Source organism: Manis javanica, chromosome 1, assembly GCF_040802235.1.
Source record: "Manis javanica isolate MJ-LG chromosome 1, MJ_LKY, whole genome shotgun sequence".
Lineage (NCBI taxonomy): Eukaryota > Metazoa > Chordata > Mammalia > Pholidota > Manidae > Manis > Manis javanica.
In genome coordinates this window covers 19,084,005-19,110,418 of record NC_133156.1, presented here as the reverse complement: position 1 = coordinate 19,110,418, position 26,414 = coordinate 19,084,005, and the positions used below count along the sequence as shown (strand labels likewise).

Genomic DNA, 26,414 nt, shown 5'->3' with positions numbered 1-26,414 from the left:
AGAATGCTCCTCTGTGACACTCACGTACTCTGAAGATTGAACTCAAGTGACTTCAACAGGAGGTCAAGCAAGAATAGCAGAGAAAGTGTGAATGCGAGCCTCTGGGGAGGTCATGCCCCTGACAGCACCCTGGTAACTGTTCAATAGTTTTCATCAGTATCTGTAGCAAGAGGTAACGTCAGTACACGAAGCACAAACATCGTCAGCTTGAGTTCTGATATTAGAACCTCATTAGAAACAAGGAGTGCATGTCACATGCCTCTTTTTCTCACTGGCTTTCACCGAGCCCGATGAGTTCATCTAATACATTCTGGGGAAAATTTGGGCATTAAGTTCAGCAAGTGACATGATTTCTAAATGGTGACCTAATTTATCACCGCCCGTCTTCCAAAAATCTTGTTTTACAGTATGAAGTGCTTCAATATCCTGATCTTTTACTCAAATGTTTGAATCTATTTTCCAATCTAAAAAAAAAAAATATCATAAATAATCATGAAAGGAACACACAGCTTCTTCCTTGTTAATATAGCACTAAAAATTATTTTGGTTTATTTGCTCTTCAAATAATAGTATTAAGCAAACCAGATCACATTTGGGTAATTTAAAATAAAACATACAAATCTGTATATACCTAACTTGTTTTCTTTGTTTAAATTAAATCTAAAAATGCTAAATTAAGTTACATAAAAAAGAACCTGAATTCCAAAGAGCAAAAAAGCCAGACATAAAAAGATTTAAAATCATTATTAAAGTTCATTTTACACAAGACAAGACTGCCATGCATTGGTTAATTATTTGCAATTATTTATCTATCATTGAGTTTTTTGTTTGCGATACTAAATGGATGAAAACTATGTAACTGGCTCACTTGTTGGGGTCTCCCAGGGCTCTGAGGCTCTCCCCACTTTTCCCGTTCTGTTCCCCAGAGCGGGATCATGGTCGCGGACCCCTCTTCAGGCCTGCTGGTTCTTCCGCTGAGCCCTTCTAGCTGCTTTTTAAGTTTTTAGTTTTTATAACTTTCAACTCCAGAACTGCTTTTTGGTTGTTTTCTGTATTACTTCTTTACCGATATTCTCTCTTTGGTGAAAAAACAACTTCACACTTTTAATTCTTTAGAGAAGGTTTCCTGTAATATTTCAGCACATATATAAAGCTGGTTCAACACATCTGTGTGGTAAGTACATCATCAGTGCTTCTGCAGAGACCGTTTCTGTGACTGCTTTATTTATCCCTATGTATTGGCTACACTTCTCTGTTTCTTTGCTTATTTCCTATTTTTGTTACTGAAAACTAGACATTTTAGATAATATGATGTGGCAATCTCTAGAATCAGACCACTCCCATGGGGTTCACCATTGCTCTTTTACTGACCTTCCTGAATTAATTCTGTAAAATCCATTTTTCCCTGTCACTTGCAGCCACCAAAGGCCCTGCTCAGCCTAGTGGTCACCTAATGACTGGACAGAGATTGCCTTAAATGTCTTGGACTGCAAGTCTTCCACTCTTTGCCAGAGGCTGTGTGTGTGTGTGTGTGTGTGTGTGTGTGTGTGTGTGTGTGTGTGTGTGTGTGTGTGTGTCTTCCACTCTTTGCCAGAAGCTGTGTGTGTCGGGACATGCTTCCAACACCTCTGCTCTCCACAACTCTCCCTTAGCTTTCGTTTTCTGTTTGCACAGGCCTAGGGTCAGCCAGAACTGAGTGAATAGCATCTTCTCAGGTCTTCCCTAGGGCTAAGTACAGCCCCAGGAATGCGGACATCTCATTCTCAGCTCTTCCTTTAAGCTTTTTGATAAGGCTCTTGCCTCAACTGGTACTGCCATTTCAAGCAGGTGCAACATCAGAAAAAAATCGGGCTGATCATTTTCACAAACACCTTGTAAACAGGGTTTTTCTCTCCATGCAAGCTCTGATGAGGTCAGATGACAAGCCCTCTAAATGGAGCTTGACCAGGGTGCTGCCAGGCAGGTCAAACAGTGACAATACTTTGCGACGAGACTGTCTAAACACTCCAAAGCCAGTCAGCCTCTCTCTAGGGGCTCCTAGGCTACTGCTTTTCGCAGTGACCGTCATTGCCTGGCTGCTGATTTTTCGGCTGCTGCAGGGCTGGGGAGAGGCGGACGGCCACAGGGTGAGTTAAATCACCACCAAGCCTGCTGTTGTCATGAAGATTCTCAAGTTTTCCTTCACTCTTTGGATTGCTGCATGCTTTTGATTACTTTCCAAAGAACTGAAAAAGTTGATTTTGACAAATTTTCCAGTGTTCTTATTGCTTTTTTGGAGATGTTTTTTGGAGGTCCTTATTCACCTCTTCCAAAGTCAGTCCCACATCTAAGTAATGTTTAAGATTCAAATTTTAGTAGAGTTCCAATTTGTACATTTTGAATAGAATATCAATTAGAGAAATTATAAAATGTTCATGTTTACACTTATTTTGCTTTCCTCTTGCCATAGATAGTGCTTGTATTGTTTTTCTCTTTTCTTCATAAAGGGGGAAAAAACCCTTTTCTACTGAATTATACTATGCAGTTCTGTAATGGACTAGAGGCAACCTTCAGCACTAATAATACAATGCCAACATATATGCTTAACATTTCTTCTTAAGCTACAGAAAAACAAAAACAACCAAATAAGGTATAACTGTTAAAATCAATTAGATAAGTCATAATTTGCATACATATAGTTAAGAGTTCAGACACTGAAATTAAGACCGTTTAACTTATAATTTTAACCAAGACTTATTTACCCCTTACTAGATTTGTGATGTAACTTTTCTCAGCCTTGTCCTTTTATCTGTAAAATGGATGCAACATACATTAAAGACTTGATGATTAAATAACATAATTCATGACTAGTGCAGGGCATGAAGCGATCTCACTATACATTTTTATACCGGCTGCTGCCATGATTAATTTTGCTGTTATCACCATCACCATCACCATATTCTGTAAGAAAATGCAGAGCCCAACCTCTCCATCAGTTATTTTTTCTACCCATCTTCAACTCCTCTCTCTTTCTCCCCTAGCTCTGGCCCCTTTATCTTCAGACCAGTATCTCCAACCCTAAAAGAAACACCTCTCACTCCCACCTTGCCTTACATTTCCTAAGCTATTTTGGGTATTTCTCCTGACCTTCTGAAGGGAGTAAGTGATCATGGAAAGATCATGGGAATGTCATCAAACTGACCACATTTCCAATTCTGGCTCCACAACTTCCCAGTTTTCCTGTTATCTTAGGCAAGCTGATTATGATTCCAGAGTTAAAGGGACTATACTTGAAGGTCATAGATCTTCAGTAAGGGTTAAGAAACTGGTCAGTCTATCACCTCTCATATCCTTGCCTGATTCAGCTTCCCAAGGACTTAGAACATTTCCGTAGACATCTCAACATGAAAACATCTCGACGTCTGTTTCCTTCCTCAACTTTGGGAAGTTTCTCGCCATTCTTTTTTCAAATGACATTTCTGCCCCTTTCTCTTTCTCTTTCTCTTTCTCTTTTCCTCCTGGGGACCCAATAATGTGAGTCCATTTGATGTTGTCCCATGAGTCCCTCAAAGCTATGCTCACTTTCTCTCTTTCCTGTTTCTTTTCGTTGCTCTGATTGAATGAGTCCCACCGCCTTGTCTTCAGGCTGACCGATCCTCTCTCCTGCCTCATGTAGACTGACGCTGACCCCCTCCCTCAGGCTGCAATCACGTGATTAGCTAAAAGGCCTCCTGCACAGAAACACGGAGCTCCCGGGCCTGAACTCTCTTGCTGTGCCCTCGGGTTGGTAGCTGTTAGGAACCCTTTCTCTGTTGGTTGCATTAGACCTGTACAGTGCGCTACCCACAAGAGCCTTACTTTAGATGTAAAGACACAGACGGAAAGTAAAAGGATGGAAAAAGATACTCTACACAAATGTAAATGAAAAGAAAGCTGGAGTAGCTATACTTATTTAAAACAAAATAGACTTTTAAAACAAAACCTGTAATAAAAGACAAAGATGGGCATTACATAATGATAAAAGGATCAATCCAAAAAAAGGATATGACATTTCAAATATTTACGCACCTAACATAGAAGCACCTAAGCATAAAACACAAATATTAACAGATCTAAAGGGAAAAATAAACAGCAATACAATAGTGGTGGAGGACTTTAATACTGCATTTACATCAATGGATTGATCATCCATGAAGAAAATCAATAAAGAAGCCCTGGCCTTAAAAGATATATTAGATCAGATGGACTTTATATATATATATATACACACACACACACACGCCATTCCATCCAAAATCAACAGAATATACATTCTTTTCATGTGCACATAGAACATCTTCCAGGATAAATCATATGTTGGGACAAAAAACAAGTCTCAATAAATTTAAGTGGTCTGAAATCATACCAACAATATTTTCTGACCACAATGGTATGAAACTAGAAATTAACGGCATGAGAAAAACTGGAAAATTCACAATTATGTGGAGAATAAATAACATACTATGGAAAAATCAACGGATCAAAGAAGAAATCAAAAGAAAAATTAGGAAATACATTGAGACAAACCAAAATGGAAATATACCAAAATTTATGGGATTCAGAAAAAGAAGTTCTAAGTAGGAAGTTCACAGCAATAACTGACCACCAAAAACTATGGTCCTCAGGCCACATCACTTTCTCACATTCTGCACAGACATACACACACACACTGCCTACCTCAAGAAATAAGAAAAGTCTCAAATAAAGTAATTTTATACCTCAAGGAACTAGGAAAGGAAAACACAGCCCACAGTTAGGAGAAGGAAAGAAATAAAGATCAGAGCAGTGATAAATAAAATACAGACTAAAAGACCATAGAGAAGACCAATGAAACTAGGATTTGGTTCTTTGAAAAGATAAAATTGACAAGTTGTCAAGAAGGTTAGCTATGCTCAAGGAAAAAAAGAGAACTCAAACAAATAAAATCATAAATAAAGGGATGTTAGTACAATTGATATCACAGAAATACAAAAAATCATAACAGACTGCTATGAATAATTATATACCAACAAATTGGACAACCTGAAAGAAATGGATAAATTCCTAGAAACATACCATCTACAAAGACTGACTCATGATGAAACAGCAAATCTGAATAGATTGATTACTAGTAAGGAGATTTAATCTGTAATGAAAAATCTCCCACGAAAGTCCAAGATCATACATTAGGGTTCACTAGTGAATTCTATGACATTCAAAGAATCAGATGAGGAGGAAACTCTTTCAAACTCATTTTATGAAGCCAGCATTACCCTGATACCAAAATCAGACAAGTAATCCACAAGAAAATAAAATTACAGGCCAATATCTCTGATGAACATAGATTAAAAAATCCTCAACAAAACACTAGCAAACTCAATTCAAACAGTATATTAAAAGGATCACACACCATAAACAAGTGGGATTTATTCAAAGGACGTAGAGTTGTTCAACATCCACTCATCAGTCAACGTAATGCACGATATTAACAGAATGAAAGATAAGCATCATATGATCTTCTCAGTAAACACAAAAAGGTATTTGATAAAATTCAACATTTATGGATGCAATATTCAACACCTCAGTGTTTGTATGAATGTACCATTTAATAAATATTAACTTTATTCCTAACTATGCAATAATTAAAAACTGATAAGAATATTTGTACATAGGTTATTGGAATATCCTTAATTGTTTCCTTATGATACAATTCTAAAAGTAAAATTACTACATCAAGGGTTATGGATATTTTCATGCTAGGTAAAGTGCACACATCCGTTCTCACCCTTCAAAATTCTGTCTAATTTGCAAATTACAACTCACTTTGTTTCAATATAAATTTATACATTAGATTTAAATAAGTTTTCCTTATATGTACTGTACATTGCCTTTGTTAGCTATCTGCTTATTTTTTACATTTTTCTGTTACTGTGATATATGATTTTAACTGATTTATAAGAGCTCTTTATTCATTAAGGCTTTAACTTTTATCATAGAAATGTGAAGTTTTTCCTGTTTGCACTTGTCTTTTAAATTTTGTTAATATTTTCAGACATGCAGATGTATAAAACCTGTATTTAGTTTTATATTTAAACTTTAACTTTATAACTTCAGCTTTTCAGATTTAAATAGCTTTTCTCATATAAATATTAATATTCTTGAACTATGTCCAGTTTCATTTCTACCTTTAATTTTAATAAATGTGCAATTTATTTGGCATACTATGAGATGATACAAATTAATTTAAAAAATGACTACCCCATTTGATGGCACCATTGCCAAATGATATTTCCTTTTCCATTTGAGTAGAAAAGTTATATTTATCATATACGAAGTGCTCATGCAAATTTCAGTCTATTTATAGACTGTGTCTGCCATATGTCTATTCTTGTGCTAGTACCACATTACTTACGTTATTTCCTGTATTAATTCTTTTCCCTGATAACAAATTTTTAGAGGGAAACTAATATATCTATTTATAAGTTCACCTAACTACTGACTTATTAAACTAAAAGTTAAATAGTTAACATTAAGCTTCTTCAGCTTGTGTGTCAAGTTATCAATAAAAGTTTCTTGTCTCTGTTTAGCATGTCTGCTAGTGAAACACATGTTAAGGCTATCAATACTCAGCGTTTCAAAAGTTTGTTTAGCTTACTTATTTACTCTATGAAGTATTTACTGTATTTGCTTCCAAGTGCCGTGCTATGCGTGAGGGACTAGCCCCTTGAGGTGTTCTGAGAAACAACTGAACAAATAAATTGTGTAAGTGCAAGAAGGGAAAGGAAGAGGGTGCTATCATCAAGGACAGGATGGTCACGGGGAGTAAGTTAGCTATAGCAGTCAAGGCAGGCCTCTGGGAGGAGGTCACACCACTGTCAGGCAGACATCTAAAGGATGAGTATGCACCAGTTAGGCAAGAAACAAGAGAGATGAAAAACCAGGAACAAAACACAAAGATCATGAGGCAGGAAGGTGCTTGGCCTGCCACAGGCAGTCTGGGAGTGTACAGTGAGCAAATGGAACAGTATCACGCGGTGACGCTGGAAAGGTAGTCAGCACGCAGGTCATCCCGGGCCTGCACGACATTTCACTCTAAATACAACTGCAAAATTTCAATCAACAAGGGACATCACCTCATTTAAATTTTGTTAAAAATTGCAATGAAACTGTCAAAAGAATAGTAGAATGAAAAAATGTAATAAAGTAAAGAGAATAAAAAGTAGAATAGTGTAACAGGAGGGGTAAGGAAACCAGTCTGGAGGCACCTGTGCTGACCCAGGTAGGTGGGAACCGCGGTGGCCACAGTGGACCAAACGCTGTGGATCACGGCGTTTTAATGTCCCAAAACTTACAGGAAACCTTTAGAAAGTCTTAGAAAGAAAAATTACTTTATTACATATTATAAAATACTTCTATGTGAATGCTTCATGTTAAATACAAATTGTACCTCATTACATTATTATATATCAGCATATTTTCGCAACTGCCATCAATAATAGACTGACGAGAGAAAGCAGCCCAGTGGAGGAACTATGGCTATACCCCAAGAAGGGATGAGACTTTGAACTGGGGGACAAAGGTTAAAGGGGAAAGAGAAGCCAGGCAGCTAGTTCAGAGATTTTCCAAAAGGCTCAAAATGGGCTGAAAGAAGGGAATGAAATGTTGCAGGAGTTGAAAACTAAGTAGCCCAGATCATAGCTTTTGAAGCTATCTGTGAAGATTTATTTATTTTTTTAAGGGCATTATTGAATGATAACATTTTGAAAATGAATTAGAATTATTGAAAAAAAACAAAAAGATTTAGAAGTACACAAAATTAAAGCACAAATGGTTTTATGATTTGACTCCATAGACATAAAATTAAATTTCAACACATGTAGTCAGAACAAAGTAACCCTGGGAAAAAGAAAATAATTCCAAAAACTGTCCATGTTGTTTGCTGAAAGTACGTGTATAACATAATCAGTGCAGACAAATGTTACTATATTTGTAGTCTTTTTTCATTATACATCAATATTAAACAAAAAGTTTCATACAGGGAGGGATTCACCAAAAGAAATGCCTATGTAAACATCTTAAACAAACACTGGGAATATAAATATTTGAAGTTTATAATGTGGCAATGAGCTTTTTTGCTGGTTAACTGATCTAATCCAAGCTGAACTGGCAATAAACCACTCACAGGAATAGCACATAGCTCACCTGGTTTCAGTTTTACTTTAATAACACGCAGAGCAAAGAAGACAGTGTCACAGAGGCACACTGGGGGAATGAAGACTCAAGAGAGCTCAGAGTATTTACTTTAAAGTCTTAACCGAAATGAAACTAGAAATGATGTATCTTTAAAATGCACCCTCAGTGTTCATCTATAACCACTTCTAGTAATTTATCCTGTATAGATATAAGCTAAGAAAAAGTATATTTCACTGAAAGAAATGGAATCCCGTTCCATGAATTTCTTACGTATGAATCTTCTGCTAATGGAAGATAAAACATAAAACATTCTACCAAAAACATAAAATGGCACGAGATAACTTTTCAAGTGTGAACAAAGTCAAGATCATTCTTACAGATCAAGATACTACGTTGAGAATTAGTATCAAATTAATTGAAAAATATGAAAAATGAAACTCTGTGCTTCCAAGGTTCTTTCATTTGTCACAAGACAAAGAAGCTAGTCCTATTAGTTCATTGAAGAGTGGGTCGAACTAGTTTCTTATCCTGTAAAATCACTTGGAGTTGACTTTGCAGTTCCAACATCATCAACAGAACGTTTGGCCTCAGTAACCAGCACAGCACAGCAGGCGGAAACTGTTACTGATGACCAGCTTCTGTGTTATCACAAAACAGAGAGAATAATTGCAAATTTACCACATCAGCCTTAAAGTAGGTCAAATTTATTACATCACTAAGGCCAGTGTGCAGTTCAGCTGAAAGTGTTTTCATAAGAAATCTTTCTTGCTAAAGAAAGCAGTGCACTGGTATTTTGATGCAGGCGCCATAGGGTGCTAATACTCCAGAGCCTTTTCCATTCACTACCACTAAGCCTTTGGAACACGCTTCTACACAGAACCATCTCCAGAGGACATCTATTCTAACTGAGCTTACTTTATCCAATCTAATCTAATCCTTTTCAGTTTATACAGTTCAGAGCTGGATGTGTTTGTAAAGAATAGAGTTGAGAAGAATTTCTCCCCCATTTCATTATGATTTTCAAAATCTGCACATTTATAAAAGATACCTGTGCTTTCATTAAGTCCTAACAAGAAATACTTCACTGCTTTGTCCTATAAATTGGTCTTCTATTTAACTAGCCAGTCTATGGAATACACTGAACTCTGGTATCATCCGTAGCTCAGGGTCCTCTCCAAACTCCCTCCAGTTATCTGTAAAATTCAGTTCCCTCTTACTGTAGGCGAGAGTCCCCCACCTTCACACCGACTGCTCACCAGGTAGTGCTCTCAGGTCTTTGTCCCACGGTCACGTCCATCACAGCAAAGAACTTCCTTAATATCAAATCCCTCTCACACTTTGAGTGTCTCTGACTTCCGGTTCACCACCAGCCAGAGAAAACTCTCTGCTTTTACAGGGCTCATGTGATTAAGTCAGGGCTGCCTGGATCATCACCCTTCCTTAAGTGCAGCTGTGCTATATAACATCGCCTAGTTACAGGTGCAAAATCCTTCATGCTCACTGCCTCAGGAATCGGGCAGGGTGTGCATGTGGGAAAAGGGGGGGGCCGCGGGCGGGGGGCTGTTGGGGGAGTTTGGCCTGGTACAATCCCTCGTTTGGCAGAGACTAACCTTATGGAAATCATACTCAGGGACATCACTTCAGCTATTTTATTTTTCGTCTCTAAAACTTTCAACTGGTTCTTTTAAAAAATGTTTTCATTTTTCTCCTTATTATGTTCACTTTTTCTTTTAGATGGAAAAACATCTTGAATATATTTATGTAGCTGTGTGAATGTCTTTATCTGATATTCCATCATCTCCGTTCTTTCTGAATCAATTTCTTTTGACTGATTTTTTTCTCCTGTTTATGCATCAATTTTGCTATTTCTTTGCATATTTAATTATTTTTTTCATTGGATGCTTAACATTTAATTTTATGTTGTTTTGTGGAGAAATGTTTTGTATTCCTTTTTAAAGAGAGTCAGAACTTTGGACAGAAAGTTAAGTAACTTATAGATCAATTTGATACTTTAAAGGCTTGTTCTTAAGTTTTTATGAAAGTCTAAAGTAACTTTCATTTTAGGGCTATTTTAGTCATACTACTAAGGTCTGACTCTTCGAATGCTACCATTGTGCATATTATTATACATATAATTACAGTTTAATTGTTATACATATACTTAATTTGCAGATGGTACTTAAAGAAACATAACACAATGCAAATATAAAAGCTGTATTTTGCTCTCAATAGCCAGGTATAAATATAACATGTTATATCTCCAAGAAACATGAGAGGTATGCTTGTTTATAAACAATCACATTATGGATATTTACTATACAACAACTGATGAAATAAGAATACCCAAATGGGTCAGGAGATAAGGTCAATATTACCTTTGTAAAATGAGTGGGCAAAGCTCTGCTCAGGAATTAACTTGGCAAGGAATCCATGGTTCAAACTTGGATGAGGGATAGATGGTATGACCACAACTGTGGAGAAAATCACGGAATCAAATTTGAGCCAGCATGTAACGACTTGCAATATGGTCCACTGAGGATCCATGACAACTCTGTATTACTGCAACATGCAAACAGTACCAGCAATAAAGACTCAATTTCTGGGAGAAAGAAAGAAGTTATGCATTAAGAGAAAGGGAATAACAAACATCATCAATAATTTTAGCAACATACACAGAGACATACAAACACACAAGAAAATCAGAACTGGAAGGTTCAACTAAAATACTGCTCATTTTATACACATATGACTGATATGAAAGCATTGAAAATAAAAAAAATAGTTGATTAACACAATAGTATCTTAGTGTTTTACATGGTCAAAAGACAAACTGAAATGGTAGGATAATGTTTAATTTGAAGAATAAAGTTAAGAGTATGCTATGATGAAATCATGTAATGGTTACATGTTCAAAGTAAATACAGCATGCAACAACCAATATTACAGCTAAAGCATAACCCACATTTCCATAAAAGCAATAAAAGGCAAATGAGATGTGATATGTGTATGGAAAAAATGCAGAGATTTGACCACTAATTTCTACTCACTTTTTAAAATATCCCTTTTATTTATATAACAAATGTATTTATTTAGAAGAGACAATTTCAACTATAAATTAATAGAGTGGTACATGAAATAACCACTGGGTCAACAAGATACACTGCAAATACCAGAGAAACAACCTTGATAGAAGTACCTGGCAGGAAAAGCAACTGATAGATGGCACCCCATGAAATTAAAATATTAGTTGCCAGAAAATGCGTTTATCATTTTCAAGCAGAAAAGCTGCTAATTCAAGAACTCCTACACATGAGCAGCTGCTTCTGCTGATGATAAAGACAACAGGCCCCAAGATGGTTCATGGCTGTCTAAAGTCTGATTTTAGTTGAAGCAATTTTGGTATAAAGTTTAGAATGCATGTTTGCTTCTTATAAATCTCTGATAGAATGTCTAGATACTGAAATAACTGTACACAGCAAAAGAAAGGAAAGGAAAGGAAAATAAAAGAAAGGAAAGAAGGAAGGAAGGAAAAGGGGGAAGGAAGGAGAATGCTGTCTGGGAACCAGGCTATGAAGATTTAAATCGTGGCTTATTCCTGGTCTTCACAAGGACCTCCTACTTTCATGTTTATAAAGGCTAAAAAGTACTAACACATTTAAAATATGAGTCATCTGCATATTAAATAGGAGCATAAATGATTTGTATTAATAAATGGAAAGCATTAAAACCAAAACTGCATTGTTAAAACGAGAATACAGCAAATACTACGGAAACATCATTCATAACATTTTTGTGGAACTAGAGAATACTAAAGTGACATTTATATACCACCTACTTATAAATATTTGAGGTGATTATGAATGGGATCAGTTTAAGTCTGGATGTAAAACTGAAATAAAAAGGAGATAAATAATGAAAACTCAAATCATTTAACTAAGTACCTGTACTTGTGGGTGAATTTATCTCCTGCCTGATGTTTCGGCCCGGCTGGCTCCCAGTCCGCGCGGTCTCCCGCTGGGGCTCCAGGATGTCCCGGTACTTGGACACCATCAGAACCGAAATGAAGTATACGACAGCCAGAGCTAAGAACTGCGCCTGCTTGCTGTCGTCCTGCGGCAATGAAGAAGTTTTGACACTCAAAATTTGGAAAGCATAAGTTCTTAAAGGACAAGAAACTACTCCTATTTCATTTCCTTGATTAAATCTCATTAAAACATATTTCTTAATATTTGCTAAAAATATGTTGTTATTTAATAACTTTCATTTAAATACAAATACAAAACTCTGGAAATCTTATCATTTGAGTTATATGTTGAAATGTAATTTCAACAAACTAATGTTAAAATTCTGCTGAATATGCCACAAATTTTATTCTTGGTCTTCATTACTGTTATTATTCATTACTTCATAATAACAATGTCTATTTATAAATGTGCAGATGGCACAAGGTTGAAAAGAATGATTTCAAATTAAAATATCAAGAGTTTCCAATGTTATGGCTGAAAAAAACCAATAGAATAAAATTACAACTGGAATACATATACAATTCTTACGTATTACTACCTGAGCAGGAGACTCTATGAGCACAAAACAGGAGAGACATAAACAATGGGGGATCATAAAACATGAATTTTACACAAGCTCATTATGAGTCAGAAGTGAGTATGGCAGCTTAAGAGAAAGCACATGCAATCTTTGATAGTAAGATATGCAATCTTGAACATAAAAATAAGTAACACCGCCACTATCCTGCACTTGAAAAATGACCTCTAGAATACTGCCAGGATCAGAGGCTCTTAATTTTAAAAGCTCAGTGACAAAATGATGTTTTTCCAGAGGACAAAAGCAAAATGCACAAGGTCTGAAAAATACTGACCAAGCCGGTATAAAGAAGTAATAGTTTTAGAAAAGTAGACTGGAAAGATAGCTTTATAATAAGCATGCTTTGCAAAAATATAAACAGTTGTATAGCACCGTGATAGCTCTATCCAAAAAGCTTATATAACCATCTTATAGCGAAAGACTGTTAAGAAGGCAAATTTATATGACCTCTAATAACACTTCCAAATTAGTCTATATCTAAGGAATCAAATGTAAATGGTTTATAAAGCCTTTTTTCTAAGGTAGGTAAAAGTGATACCACAAACCAAAACTGCAAGTAATTACTGTGACCCATAGATAACAGGTAACAAATAGTATGATTGAAATAAGGGAAACAAACATACATTAGCATCTAGCGACTCCATTTATAGGCACTTTATATGTATTAGTTCATTTAAGCACAGTGTAAACAAGATTCAGAATTTATGGTTGTAAGAAAAGAAAGCAAACAAAAAGTATTTACTGATGATTTAATACCACTGAAATAGAATTAGCACAGCTAATGGAGGAAATGACCAAAACAGATTAAATTTGTTCTGAAATATCATGAATTTCATATTGCGTACTCTGTGGGTGGAAGCTTTCCTAGAAATACAGGTTCTTCTGAAGTATCTGAAATGCACACACCTTGCACACAATGTGGATAGAATAAATACATCAAGGATAAAATCAAGTACTTAAAGCAGTGAGTTATAAAGGAAAATGAAGTGCAATCAGACCAACAAAAGACACTGCCCAGGAATGAATTCAGCCAGCGCGGGCAGTGACAGACCATAGTACCCCACAGCACTTTAATTTCCACTGCTAGGAACTCAGTACCAGCCAATTAGAAAACATTCAACCAATGTGTGTTGAATGAATGAATGCCAACTACAAAGTTGCAGAGATGCAAATAAAAGACAAAAGACATTGTGAACTATTTGTCCTAGCTAAGCTAAAATTTCCCTGATGTATGGCAAGAAAGGATTTGCTGTTTCTTTTCAAATCCCAGTCTGTAAACCAACTGTGTTGCTTATTCCCAGATGTCCTTGAAAATGAAGCACAATATACAACATAAGAGGCTAAACATCTGGAGAACTAAATTTTTATTCACATTAATTGACTTGCCTAGGTACTTTATAATTATGAAGACTTGAGCTCTATTATGTTTCTCCCATCTGCTTAAGAAATGCTATTCAATCTTGGATCGGTAATATAATTAATTAACTGTGAAATCCTTTCAAGAATTTAAACCAGGATGTTGGAAAACTTTCCAATTCAATTTTTAAGGATTAAAATTACTTTAGTTTATATAATTTTGAATACAGGTGACCTGGTATAATCTAGGCTCTAGGAAAAAAGAGAAGCATAATGAGTTTCCTTTCAAATTTTGGTTTACTGGGGAACACAGAACAAATTTTTTTTTAAAAGGCTGTATGTTTTATACCACATAGCAAATTTTTTCACACAAATCTTTTTTACTTGGATTTAAACAGTTTATGTCCCAGGTGTTCATCACAGAAAACAAATGAGACAGGAGGAGGAATTCATTACTTGATATTTTATCAAATTTTCTTCCTGCCACTACAACTAGTATGCACTTGCTCCCAGTACCAACAGAACTCAGAAGTCCTTGAAAACCATAAAAATCCTTAATCTGTAAATATAAGATAAAGGAGAGGAAGAGAAGAGACTGTGTGTGTGTGTGTGTGTGTGTGTGTGTGTGTGTGTGTGTGTATGTGTGTATGGTCTAAGAAAATTATTTACTTAAAAAGTAAGACAGCTAAGACCATGAAAAAAACATAAACAGCTTTTACCCACAGGTTATATTTATCACTTAGTTGTTTGATCAGTGTATAATATATATATATTACATATGTAATGTACAAATACTTTTCTTTAAAAACCTATTTTTTCTCTCATTTGTTTTTGAAATTAAAGCAGCTAAAAATGACTTGATTCAAAAAAATTTCAAAAGTCAAGTAGAATTCTTACATAATCTGTACAATTGACTCCAAAGTATATCAATTGTAAAACATTTCTAAGTTTCATAGATTATTTCAAAATGGAAAAAAAAAGTATGGCACAGAATCTCTGAAATACAAGAATGAAAAAATCGAGTGCTTTGGAAAGACCTAGTCTGGGATTCTGACTCTACCTTATAGTATCTCTGCGAACTTCACGCTTCTGAGTCTTAACTTTCCCTTAATAACTTAACTGGAAGCTTAAGATAATATGTATTAAATGTCTTAAACACAGTATAAACTCAATGAACGCAAGTTATGTTACCTTGATGGTGTTTGGGAGACGTACCCAGGAACCCCTAATCCCCTTCCTGGAGGGAGAAAGCCAAGCACCACTTCTGGGTTACCCACCATAGGACACACTTGTGAGTCTTTGAAAGAGAATCATAACCTACAGCAACCACCTACTGCACACTTACTAACAATTCAGACATAATGTCAGGCCTGCGTGAACTCCTCCTGTATTAGGTCTGAGTGTGCTTCTTGGAGATGAAGATATGCTCCATGTTTTTTTAAATCATTCGTTATTTAAAAAAACATTCTTTCCATTAACACATTTTCTCAGGATGAGTAATTCCCAATTCTAAATGGTTAAACTATTAGCAATCGTTTTCTAAGTTTATATTAGGGCCCAGATTTTGGTGAGGTTCTTATATCATGGTTTTTATATATTATCATGCATTTTATCTCCTAGTTTTTGAAAATTCTTTTACATGTATTAATTATCAAAGGAATATGGGTCTATTATAGAAAATTTGAAAATGCAAAGAAGTATAAAAGGATAAAGTACAAAATAAAAACTATAGATAACCATTGGTGATATTCTGGTATATTTTGTCTAGTCCTTTTTTTATGTGCATATACATACACTCAGCACAAAAATTTAGTATTTGTGTAATACAAGCACATTTATATACTGCTGCTTCCCCTTAAAATATATCATGAGAATTTCCTCCTGTCACTAAATTTCCCTCAAAAATATCCTTTTAATGGCTGTGCAGTTTCCCTTTGAATGAATATACTATGATTTATTAATCTGACTCTTATTGTTGAGTATTTTATGTTGCCAATACTCCTGCGGGCATCTCTGATGAGCACATAAGGTTAAGTAACTTCTGAGTAGAACTACTTGGTCACAGGGCCTCGATATTTTAAAGAGTTTTAACACACATTGGTAAGAGCAATTAAAAAAACTTATCCAATTTATATGCCTACAATGATACATGACAGAGCATGCTTCCATGCCTTACAATGGCAGGTTATTACTATTTTGAAATGTTTATCTAACAGTAAAATTCTTTACTGTTGTTTTAATTTTCATTTCTTTAACTACTAGTAAAATTGATTTTTAATCATGTTTGTTACCTTATCTTTCATATTTTATGCCCACTGCCCAGTTTTTCTATTGATACATGTGCAATTTTCCTTGTGATTTATAAAAACTGATATATACTAAAGGGTTGATATATATAAAGACAACTTTTCTGTCATATATTTCTACCATGCAGTATTATGCTGTATTACCGAAATGTATTTTAACCACTTTCTAAAGTACAGAAGTACTCCATCCAATTGATTATAAAATGTGGATTTAAAGCATAAATTTTCTTCTATGTTTCATAAATCATCAACTAAAATAAAAATAGAATCCAAATGGCTAGTAAATAATAACTATGTTAAGAAGTACTATGAATACTGTGAAATGCTATATATGTTTCTATGCAATCTGTAGAAATGTAGTTTATTTCTATTTATGTTGAATAAGTGATCACATGCTTGGAGTACTCCATGAAACCATCTCCTTAAGCAAGCAATCTTTTCCTTAAGTTTAATTAAGCTACCTTTCTAACTCAAATTCCCAGAGATACCTATATTTTTAAATGCAAATTTCTTTCAAAAGTAATTGCCCTGCCAAAAAGTTATTGCCAGTAACACCTTGATGAATTAATTCCTTTTATCTGCAATACAAGGAACATCGGTAATAATAAAATACTCGACCTAAAGATGGAACAAGGGATACTGAGAAGGATTAAATGATTCAAAACAAAATGAATTATAGTATTTCAAAGTTATCCTTAGTCTTACTATACATATAAATTAAATTAAAATTTCTCAAACTGTTAAAAAATAATGTATCAATAAGCTTTCTGAGAAAGCTAAGTCTCAACCATTTCATAATCAAAAGTGTATTATAAACTTCCAATTCCTGACATTAGCATATTTAGTTTTAATATGCGGCTTCCTTATAAAACATAAATTCTTTCACACCAATTACAGTGGAAGGCTTTCTTCCTGAGAAATCAAGCAGGCATAACTTACCACATCCCGAAAGACCACAGCACGAAGGCGGTTAATATCGACATCCTGAAGAAGTCTATCAGGATCCTTAATAGGTGAGAGGTTACCTGGAACATTTTCTAATGGAGTCTTAAAAAAGAAAGAGAGTTGTGAAAAACTGCATAATACAGAAACATACATAGTAGTATAATTTCTGGTATCTTTAATTTAGGCATTAAACTGGCCACATCCTTTACTTCGTCATCATTAAATACGATTTAGTGACAACAGTGCTGTCACAGCACTCCCCTGAGCCTCTACTCTTGTCACAGTTGCACTTACTAGTGGTGTTCTTGGGTCTTTACTGGCACAGCTACCACTGTAGCCTCAAAAAAGTAACACTGTAGCAGAATGAAGACTTCTCTTGGACTTCAGAAGATCGGAGTACGACTCAGCTGTGATGCCGGGCTTCTTACTAAAACATTCTGAGCTTCCCTTTCCCTTTCCTCAGTTAATAAATCTCTCTGAGTCAGTGGTTCCACTTATCCACCATGCTTTTATAATATATAAGGTTATTATAATACATAATTATATGGGATTTTATATGTATAAGCATTTCATGATCTACAAAGAGTTAGAAAAGGTAAACTTAAAAAATATTGTAATAGCCTTAATATTAAAGCTTAAAGACATTAAACAGATGATTACCACCAAAATCCTTTTTACAGCTGAAGATAGAAAAATCCACAATTTTATGCAAACTAGCGAGAGCGCCAGGGTTCCTGCAACTCAGTCTAGTACGTCTTCACTTACACAATGTACTAAGAATTAGGTGGATTATTGGATTATATATGTAAAGTACCAAATATAATGCCTGCAAAGAGAATAACCTGCTGTTACTTCCACTAATAAAAATAAATAGGCCTCCTTCCAATTCCTCATAGACCTCAACTATGATATTTCACACCTAAATTAAGATGTTTGATTCCTTTGTAGCACAGGATAGTAAAAATAGCATGGCATTTGAAGGTTGATACTAATTTGGTTTCCATTACAATTCAAAAATTTACCAGCCCTCTGTCCTTAGGTGAGATAGTAACCTCTTTGAACCTCAACTGTATTATCTAAATAATAGGTTAATAATACTTATCACAGTACTATTAATGAAAATAAAATGACATTTATAACATAGATAAAAAGTATCTAATTTACAGCATAGATGAAAATATTTGTTTCAATTTATATACCATTTATATTTTACAGAGTGTTTTTATATTCATGTAGTTCAGTCCTTATAAAAAGCCTCCTTTTTAAAGGATTAGCTTGTATTATTGCTTTCTACAAAGTATAAAAAGCAAGGCCCAATGAAGATGTGTGACTCACGCAAGGCCAACCAGGTTAGTACCACACCAAAATTAACTATGGTTTGTTTACTAAAGTGCCACGTAAAAAAATGCATAAACACAAGAAGGGAAAAAAAAAAACAGACCTCACCAACCAACTATGTCCATTGATTTCTGTACTGAAATGTTTTCTTACCATGCCTTTTCCACTAATATTTGTATACCCATCATTTATACATTTTTCATTGCCATGGTTCTTAGTAAAGAGACACTGACTAACTCAACTAAATTACTACAAACTTCCTTCTCACTGAGCTTGACAGTTTTGAAAAGCTTTCTATGATCTACTAAATGAAGTACAGACACCTTTAAGATCAAAGCTCTCAAAAATACTAATTCATTTATTCATTTCATGAGTATATATACTGAGTAGCTAACTGCTAGAGAAAAATTCAGATTAATAAATGTTCACTACTTCATATCAGGAAAGTACTTTAATTCATTACTGTTTTTTATTTAATTCATACAAACATCTTATTAGTTAAGATTTTTATCCATTTTAAAGACTGGAAAACTGAGGCAGGGACTAATGCACTTGGCTTAGGCCACAAAACCAGCAAGTGGTACGGCCAGGATACACACTCAGAACTGTGTGGTTCCCGAGTCAGTGCATTTTTGACAAAGTATTCTCCGTGTGAGCCGTGCTCTGGAATTGCAAAGATGTGTAACATACAGGCATGCCCTCGAGGCCCTTACAGTCTATTATACCTACACAAATAACATGAGGCACTATTGCTGATGTGTTTATATTTAATTTTCTAAGCAAGGAGGGCCCTGTGGAGATAGATGTGTGCACAGTAAAATAATACATGGCCTGATTATTTTGGGAATGTTCCTCTAACAGTAGTGAAAAGGAAGATGGTGCAATACAGATACACTACATATGTGGTTGTTCTTCGTGAAAACTGTGGAAGTTTGAAGCCACACAGAACTTCTTATATGAATTCAGTATCTACTTCGTGCCTTCTCTTGAGGAAAAAAATCACTGTTGATCAAACATCTAATTACATGTGTGGTGAGTGGAAAGAGGCATGCAAGGTTTTACGAAGATATCAAGCAGCCAGCTACCCTGGACGAGGTGGCCGTGGGAGTATCTGAAAACATTTTTATCCAAGAGTAGCCCTACAGCTAAAGCCCAAAGTTGGATGGACGTGAGCTGGGTGGAAAATAAGCACAAATACGTCAAGGGAAGGGACCCTACGTAAAAGCATAAAGGTTGAAAAAAAAAAAAGACTCTTCTGATGAACTGAATGGGGTCCACAGTGTGAGTAAAATGGTCAAGGCGAGGGTGGGGACACACACTGCAGCTGGCGGAGTGAGCAAGGGGCAGTCACGCAGGACCGCAGAGGGCACGCTTAGATCTGAACGCGACGCCAAGCGTCAGTCAAACATATGATCAGGAGAGCTAATTTGGAATGAGAATTACTGGTATATGTGCCCAAATACTCTACATTATTCATTCATTCCTGGGCATACCATGTAGTTTTATTGAATATTATGAGGATATCTATCACCAAAAACATATACATTTAGAAAATGCAGTTTCATATATTGAACTCTGTGAAACTAATAAAACTCTTAAAAATAGTAGTAACTAAGAACTTTTCAGAGATACGTGTGTTTATATAGTCCTTAAAAGAACCCTGTGCTGTAGAAATTATTAGTATCTTCATTTAATAATCAAAGAACTTTTCAGAGAGGTCAAGTAATCTTGGTAACACAACTAGGTGTGATGACCAAACCTCTGCTCTTTGTTTAAGCAGTACCATGTCGCTTTGTTCTCATGAACACAAGGAGCTTTCTAAGGTAAACTATGCTTAAGAGACCAGTTGGCTACCTTGGAAGCGGCGGGGGCCGCCACACCCTGCGGGGCTTCCGGGGGTCTGCCGCCTCCATGTGCAGGCTTGCTCCCCCGGTCTCTCTGCCTCTGCCGACATTCTAGACAGTTTCTCACAGCAACGCAGCAAACTATTTAAGAAAACCAAAAAGCACAGTATTCATATGAATTCTTGGCTAGGACATGTGGAAAAGAGTTGCTAGGTCCTTTTTTTCTTTCTTTCCCCTTTCTCCATCCCAGCATTATTGTTAAAATATACTACCTCAATAAATAATTTTAAAAATTATGAAATACAGCAAGGAAAAGTACATATAAACCATACATGCTGTTAAAAAATAAAAATATCCATGTACTACCAACCAGTAGAAGAAACAGACTGTTATAAGGCCACTGAAGCTCCCAGTATATCCTTCCTTATTCTATTCACTTCCATCTTTCAAAATTCTAAATTTTATGGGTTAAAAAAAAATTTTTTTTTACTTACTCTTCATATTTGGTAAATTGTTTTTAATAGTAGGATTTCCTCCTGTAATTTGATTATCATGGTAGCTGTACTGATTAAAACCCCCCAGCTCACACAACCACAGAGCACACCAGCACAGTGTAGTCTCACAAGTCCCCATCCCACCTTCACTTACGGTGGGAAGTCAGCGGCCTTTGGCAGTAAGGATTCAACAAGTACAAGCTTTTTGTTTATCTATTTTAAGAAGAAGTATAGTAATAAACAGCACGATTCTCAAATCACACCATCCGTGTGGGTGTCCTGGCTCTGCCCCTGAGGAGCTGTGTGACCCTGGGCCTACTGCTGAAGCTGTCTGTGCCTCACGTTTTCTTACATGTAAAATGTATATAAACACATAAATTTCTTAGAGAAATGTAGTGAGGATCAACTGAATTGACATATATAAAGGGCTTCAAACAGTAAACAGCACATATTGATATATAACTGATTCATTATTAGTTATAAACCTGTCCTATGGATGATAAAAAACAAATCTGCTAGGAATTCTTAGGACAAAAATGAAATCAGAAAGCTCAGAATAGCCAACCAGATGCTGGTTTCAAGACATTGAGACATTCAAAAAAATATTTCTCCTCCTCACCAAGCTCACTCTGACCTCTATGGTGAAGTATCGATGAATAATATGTCCATGATGGCCCACAGGACATCACCCCACACCTCTTGTGTCAGGGAGATCTCTGTGTGGTCCATCTTTCCCCCGTAAGGGATATTATACGATTCTTCTCAGCCGGCCTGTCTTTAAAAAGTACTGAACAAAAAAAGAGTAGTTTTTATTACATCCTTAAAGGAAGTTCTTATGCCTACCCTGGGTCAGAAATAACTGCCCTTCTGAAACTATGCTTGTGTAGATTTTGATGTAATCTTTTAAATTATGAGTACAAAGACTATGATATCAGGAATCTCCTCCCTAAGTGCCTTATTCCCTTATTGCCTGCTCAGCCTCTAAGGCAGGTACGAAAATTACAGCTTGCTGGTCCCCTGAGAAGTCTAAGTAGTGTAAATAAATTTCTCCACCAACAAAGGCAAGAGATGTAAGAATGGTTCCTACCTAAAGAGCTGGTCTAAATTTACGAGTTGTTTTCAGTGCTAACTTTTCTTTGCCACACAACATAGTAGGTGAACAGTATAGGTACAGTAATATTTACTGGTGTGAACTGTTCAACCTGAGAAACAGTGAGATTGGTATTGTCAAATCTTACCTTTCAGCATTCTGTGCATTAAACTGTGTCACTGGGCTTCTGACATGTTTGTGGGCCCAGGACAATGACCCTCTACCCAGTTTACCAAAAAAGGATTCATAGATGTTTTCACATTAAAATCACTTACATGAAAGAATGGCATCGTCCTACTGATTTTGAAACAATTCAAAATATATTTGACCTTATTTTAAATTGTGATCCATTAAGGATGATCAATTCCATGAAATATCCAATTTGAGGTACTGTAACTGTTTAATTTCACAATTCTGAATTAGAAAGCAGTCTATAATCATTACCTTGCATCATATCAAGACTTCACCTACCACAGGGCACCAAACAACTAACCTGCGGGTGACTATTCAACGGGCATGGTAGCAACAGACTCACCCAGCCGTAGGCACTGCCGCATTAGACCGCCAGAAGACATGTTTTTTTCAGCTTCGATCTCACTGAAATTCAGAGAGCTGGCGAATACAAGCACGTCAACCATGGCCATCAATCTGCTGAGGAAAGTCACTGCTGTCTCAGCGGACATGCCTTGTGTCACTTCAATATTCTCCAATTCCGTCTTTAAAAAAGTACAAGATTTAATTGTCTCATTTAAAAACTGGAAATATAGTACTTGCATACATATATACTACAGGCAATTAATACTTCAGTAATATTTAGTGTATTTTGTAAGCAAAGTAAGTTATAAATTATACATTTATTCCATATATCACGAGATAATTAAACGTAATTATTTTACCTATGAATTATACTCAAATATAGAAGTCTGTTCTTTAACCCAATGTTAAATTTAGATGTCAACTTGAAAAAACTATATTCCAAATTTAAAATCATTTCACAAAGATATTTAGAAATAATCACACATATGTATGTACACTAGTTTTCTTTTATTAGTTAACAGATATAAAATTGAGATTTCTTTCCTAAAATCCTCACTCTAATTTATAAAAAGACTTGCATTATTCTTTTATCCTGTAAATGTATGATTAGTGATGGAAGAGATACGTAGCACTCTCCTTTGGAATCCCAGTAAGTTGAGTGTCAACTCAGAATGTATGACAATTTAAATTTATCATCCACTACAGAACAAGCTGAAACTACTAGACATCTCATACGTACAATAAAAATCTGGGGTAAAAATAATCATGAAAATCTTTAATTCTTCCACAGAGATTAAAGTGACTTACAGAACATTAACAATAAGAATCAGTAGCAGCTTAGATGGTGAAGCTGTACTTCCACTAAAATACTGTCTATGAAAATATACAATTTACCACTTTTAAAGGGAAAGTTACTAAGTATTCTGTTTCTTAAGATATATAACATTTTATTTTATAACCAAAGCAACACTTCTTACCTTATTTTTCAGTGTGTATTACACAGCATTTTAACTGCTTTGGTTCACTATTACTAGGCCTCATTTCCTCAGTGCCTCAGGGAGCACAGGAAAGTAAGGAATGCGTTATAAATTAAAAATATTATTTAAATTTTCTGAAAATGGGCACATTAGGCAAACTGATTAACTATCCTTTTCCACCGAATGATAAACTCAACTTCAAGGTAAGCATATATTATAAGTATCTGCTCCTTTTATGTTCCATTTTGACATTATTTAACTATCATTCTATCTAAATGCATTCTTGTTCCATTAGCATGGATATGTCAGTGAGCAACACCGACTGAAAAAAGAATTCTTAAGCACTTCTTGTGTGCAAGATAGGTGATAAATACAGGAGACACAGCAGCAGACACTACATAGCTAAACTCAATTCTAACAGAGCACAAAAGTAGTAACTTTTCTTCCTTCCATTTAACATCAAGACAGTCTCTCTAAAATAAGCTTCAAAATCGACAAAAATTTGCCTTCAATTGTTGATTTACAACATTATGGCAATTCAATATCCATGGTCTAAAGAAATGATATTTTCATTACTTGGATTTCTTAAAAGGAGATTCCTTATTTCACAGCTCTTCATGATAGACAGCATTGTTTTGTAGCTTGGATGAAAAATCTGTGACCACAACACAATAGCTTAAAATAACAAGCAAAAAATTCATTTTATACAGAACCTCTTTTAAACCTGTTATCAGTGGAAGTGTTTTATAAAATGGAATGTAAGATCTAGCCACTGTTTAGGTCTATCAAATATTCTGAATAATTTTCTAAGCATTAGAATTTTAGGATCATCTATAGATGCATTTATAAAATGGAATGTAAGATCTAGCCACTGTTTAGGTCTATCAAATATTCTGAATAATTTTCTAAGCATTAGAATTTTAGGATCATCTATAGATGCATTCTTAAGAAAAATAACTAAAATTATGAGAAATCTAACTCACTTTATTAATGGTCTTACTTTTCACATCTTTTGGGGTCTATAAAGCCTAAACTTCAAAATATGACTTCATTTTTATATGAATGCCTTGCATACAGAAATTGTGAACAAAATTATTGATAGTCCGTGTAACTTGCCAAACTGTTATTTTTGACTAAATAAAAATTTCAAATAAAAAGCATTAACGCAAAGAGTAACTTTAAAGGGAGCCATTATACTCTATATAAAAGTAATTTGAATTTTTGATGAAATGCTATGTAAACATAACAGGTTTAAAAATAAAGATCACTGACATATGATTATTATTAGATCTTAAAATAACATAATCCATCCAGTTTCCTCTCATTGGAACTAGTTAACATCTGATTGTACATATGACTGAAATATTGTCATTGTGTTATAATAGTTTTGTCTAAAGATTATAATGGATGATAATTTGGTAATTCATCAGCATCTTGAGAAAATAATCCTTTCAATTAATCTCTTAAATATACCAAGATATGCCTGATATTTAAAGATGGTATGAAAACTCAAAATATAACCAAGTCAAAAATTTCATAAATAAGCAAAAATAAAATTTAAAACTGAAAACCTGAAAATTACTGAAGTAATACTAACCTTAGAACCCTGGACATGCATTAGACAAAACAGACAACAGACCAAAAAAAGTACAAGAAAAGAAAATCATTAAAATTAAATGAAAATACAATGTAAAATCGAAACACAAAATAGATTTTAAAATTATATTTGATTTTATTAAAAGCAAAAATTATCAGAAGAGATGTTCATTTTATAGATTACATGAGTAAGATTAAATATCAAATATTTAGACTTGAATTTTTTTTTCATTAGAGCAACTACCCAAATTACATGTAAATATAGTTTATATATAACTAGAAATTATGCATACTCTATTTTATAAAATATGTATCTTTTCCTAGAAAACGACTAAGGAAACATTTTAATAAATGAAATAATACAGTGTCTTTGTAAAAGCCTTAACTCAATACTGGTTCAGGTAGAAATGACTTAAGGAAATAAAGTGTACCAACCTTCTAGAATTTTCATTAAGGAATAGATATAAAATACTGAAAGTATTTGGTGCCTTTCCTATAGATCAAAATCCCCAGGAGTTAATAAGAGAACAAAATATTTGATTGATTATAACTTTAAAACACTCCGCTTGTAGGAAAAGAACTTAATAATACACTAAATGAGGTCTGCATGTGAACTCTGCTACCTACCTAGATACACTACTAAGAGAATGACGTTCAGCATATTCAACACTCTGGACACCATTAGGCTTCACAGAATATCCCTATTCTCTGATTTTTGATAACGAATACATCTGAACATAAATCCCACAAATACACTATTTTCATGATATAATATGTAGGAAGACATATAAAAGCCCATCCTAAAAATAAAGTATGATCAGTTTTATGTGATAAACAAAACACAAAAATTAGTTTATCTTCCAAATCTATTAACTACATATTCTGATGATACAAATGATAAACTAAATTAAGACCTTGTCATTTTCAATGACAAAATTCTCTTCTTTCTTATGATTATGAAACTACCAGGAAAGCCAGAAAGAACAGTCTCTCTGATTTTTTTGTAAGAGAAAATGAAACCATACATGACACTGAATTAAATTCTAAACATTCAGTGTTCTGGATGACTGACCAAAACGGTCAGCTTAAAATCACAAAGTGATTACACAATTTGTCGTTGATCCACATTCCTTGCTCTC

At 34.8% G+C, this 26,414-nt stretch overlaps 1 protein-coding gene across 3 annotated transcripts in view; it reads right to left on the bottom strand.

The window, feature by feature from the left end:
* Positions 1–26,414, bottom strand: part of NBEA (neurobeachin) — a 547,470-nt gene that overhangs the window by 337,077 nt on the left and 183,979 nt on the right. For all 3 annotated transcript variants that reach the window (XM_073229196.1, XM_073229216.1, XM_073229206.1), the window contains exons 25-29: positions 22,701–22,881; positions 20,592–20,722; positions 17,394–17,501; positions 12,132–12,300; positions 10,566–10,661 (exon numbers count right to left, since the gene is read on the bottom strand). In XM_073229196.1, coding sequence (XP_073085297.1) covers positions 10,566–10,661; positions 12,132–12,300; positions 17,394–17,501; positions 20,592–20,722; positions 22,701–22,881 — 685 coding nt within the window. The remainder of the gene's footprint in view (positions 1–10,565; positions 10,662–12,131; positions 12,301–17,393; positions 17,502–20,591; positions 20,723–22,700; positions 22,882–26,414) is intronic.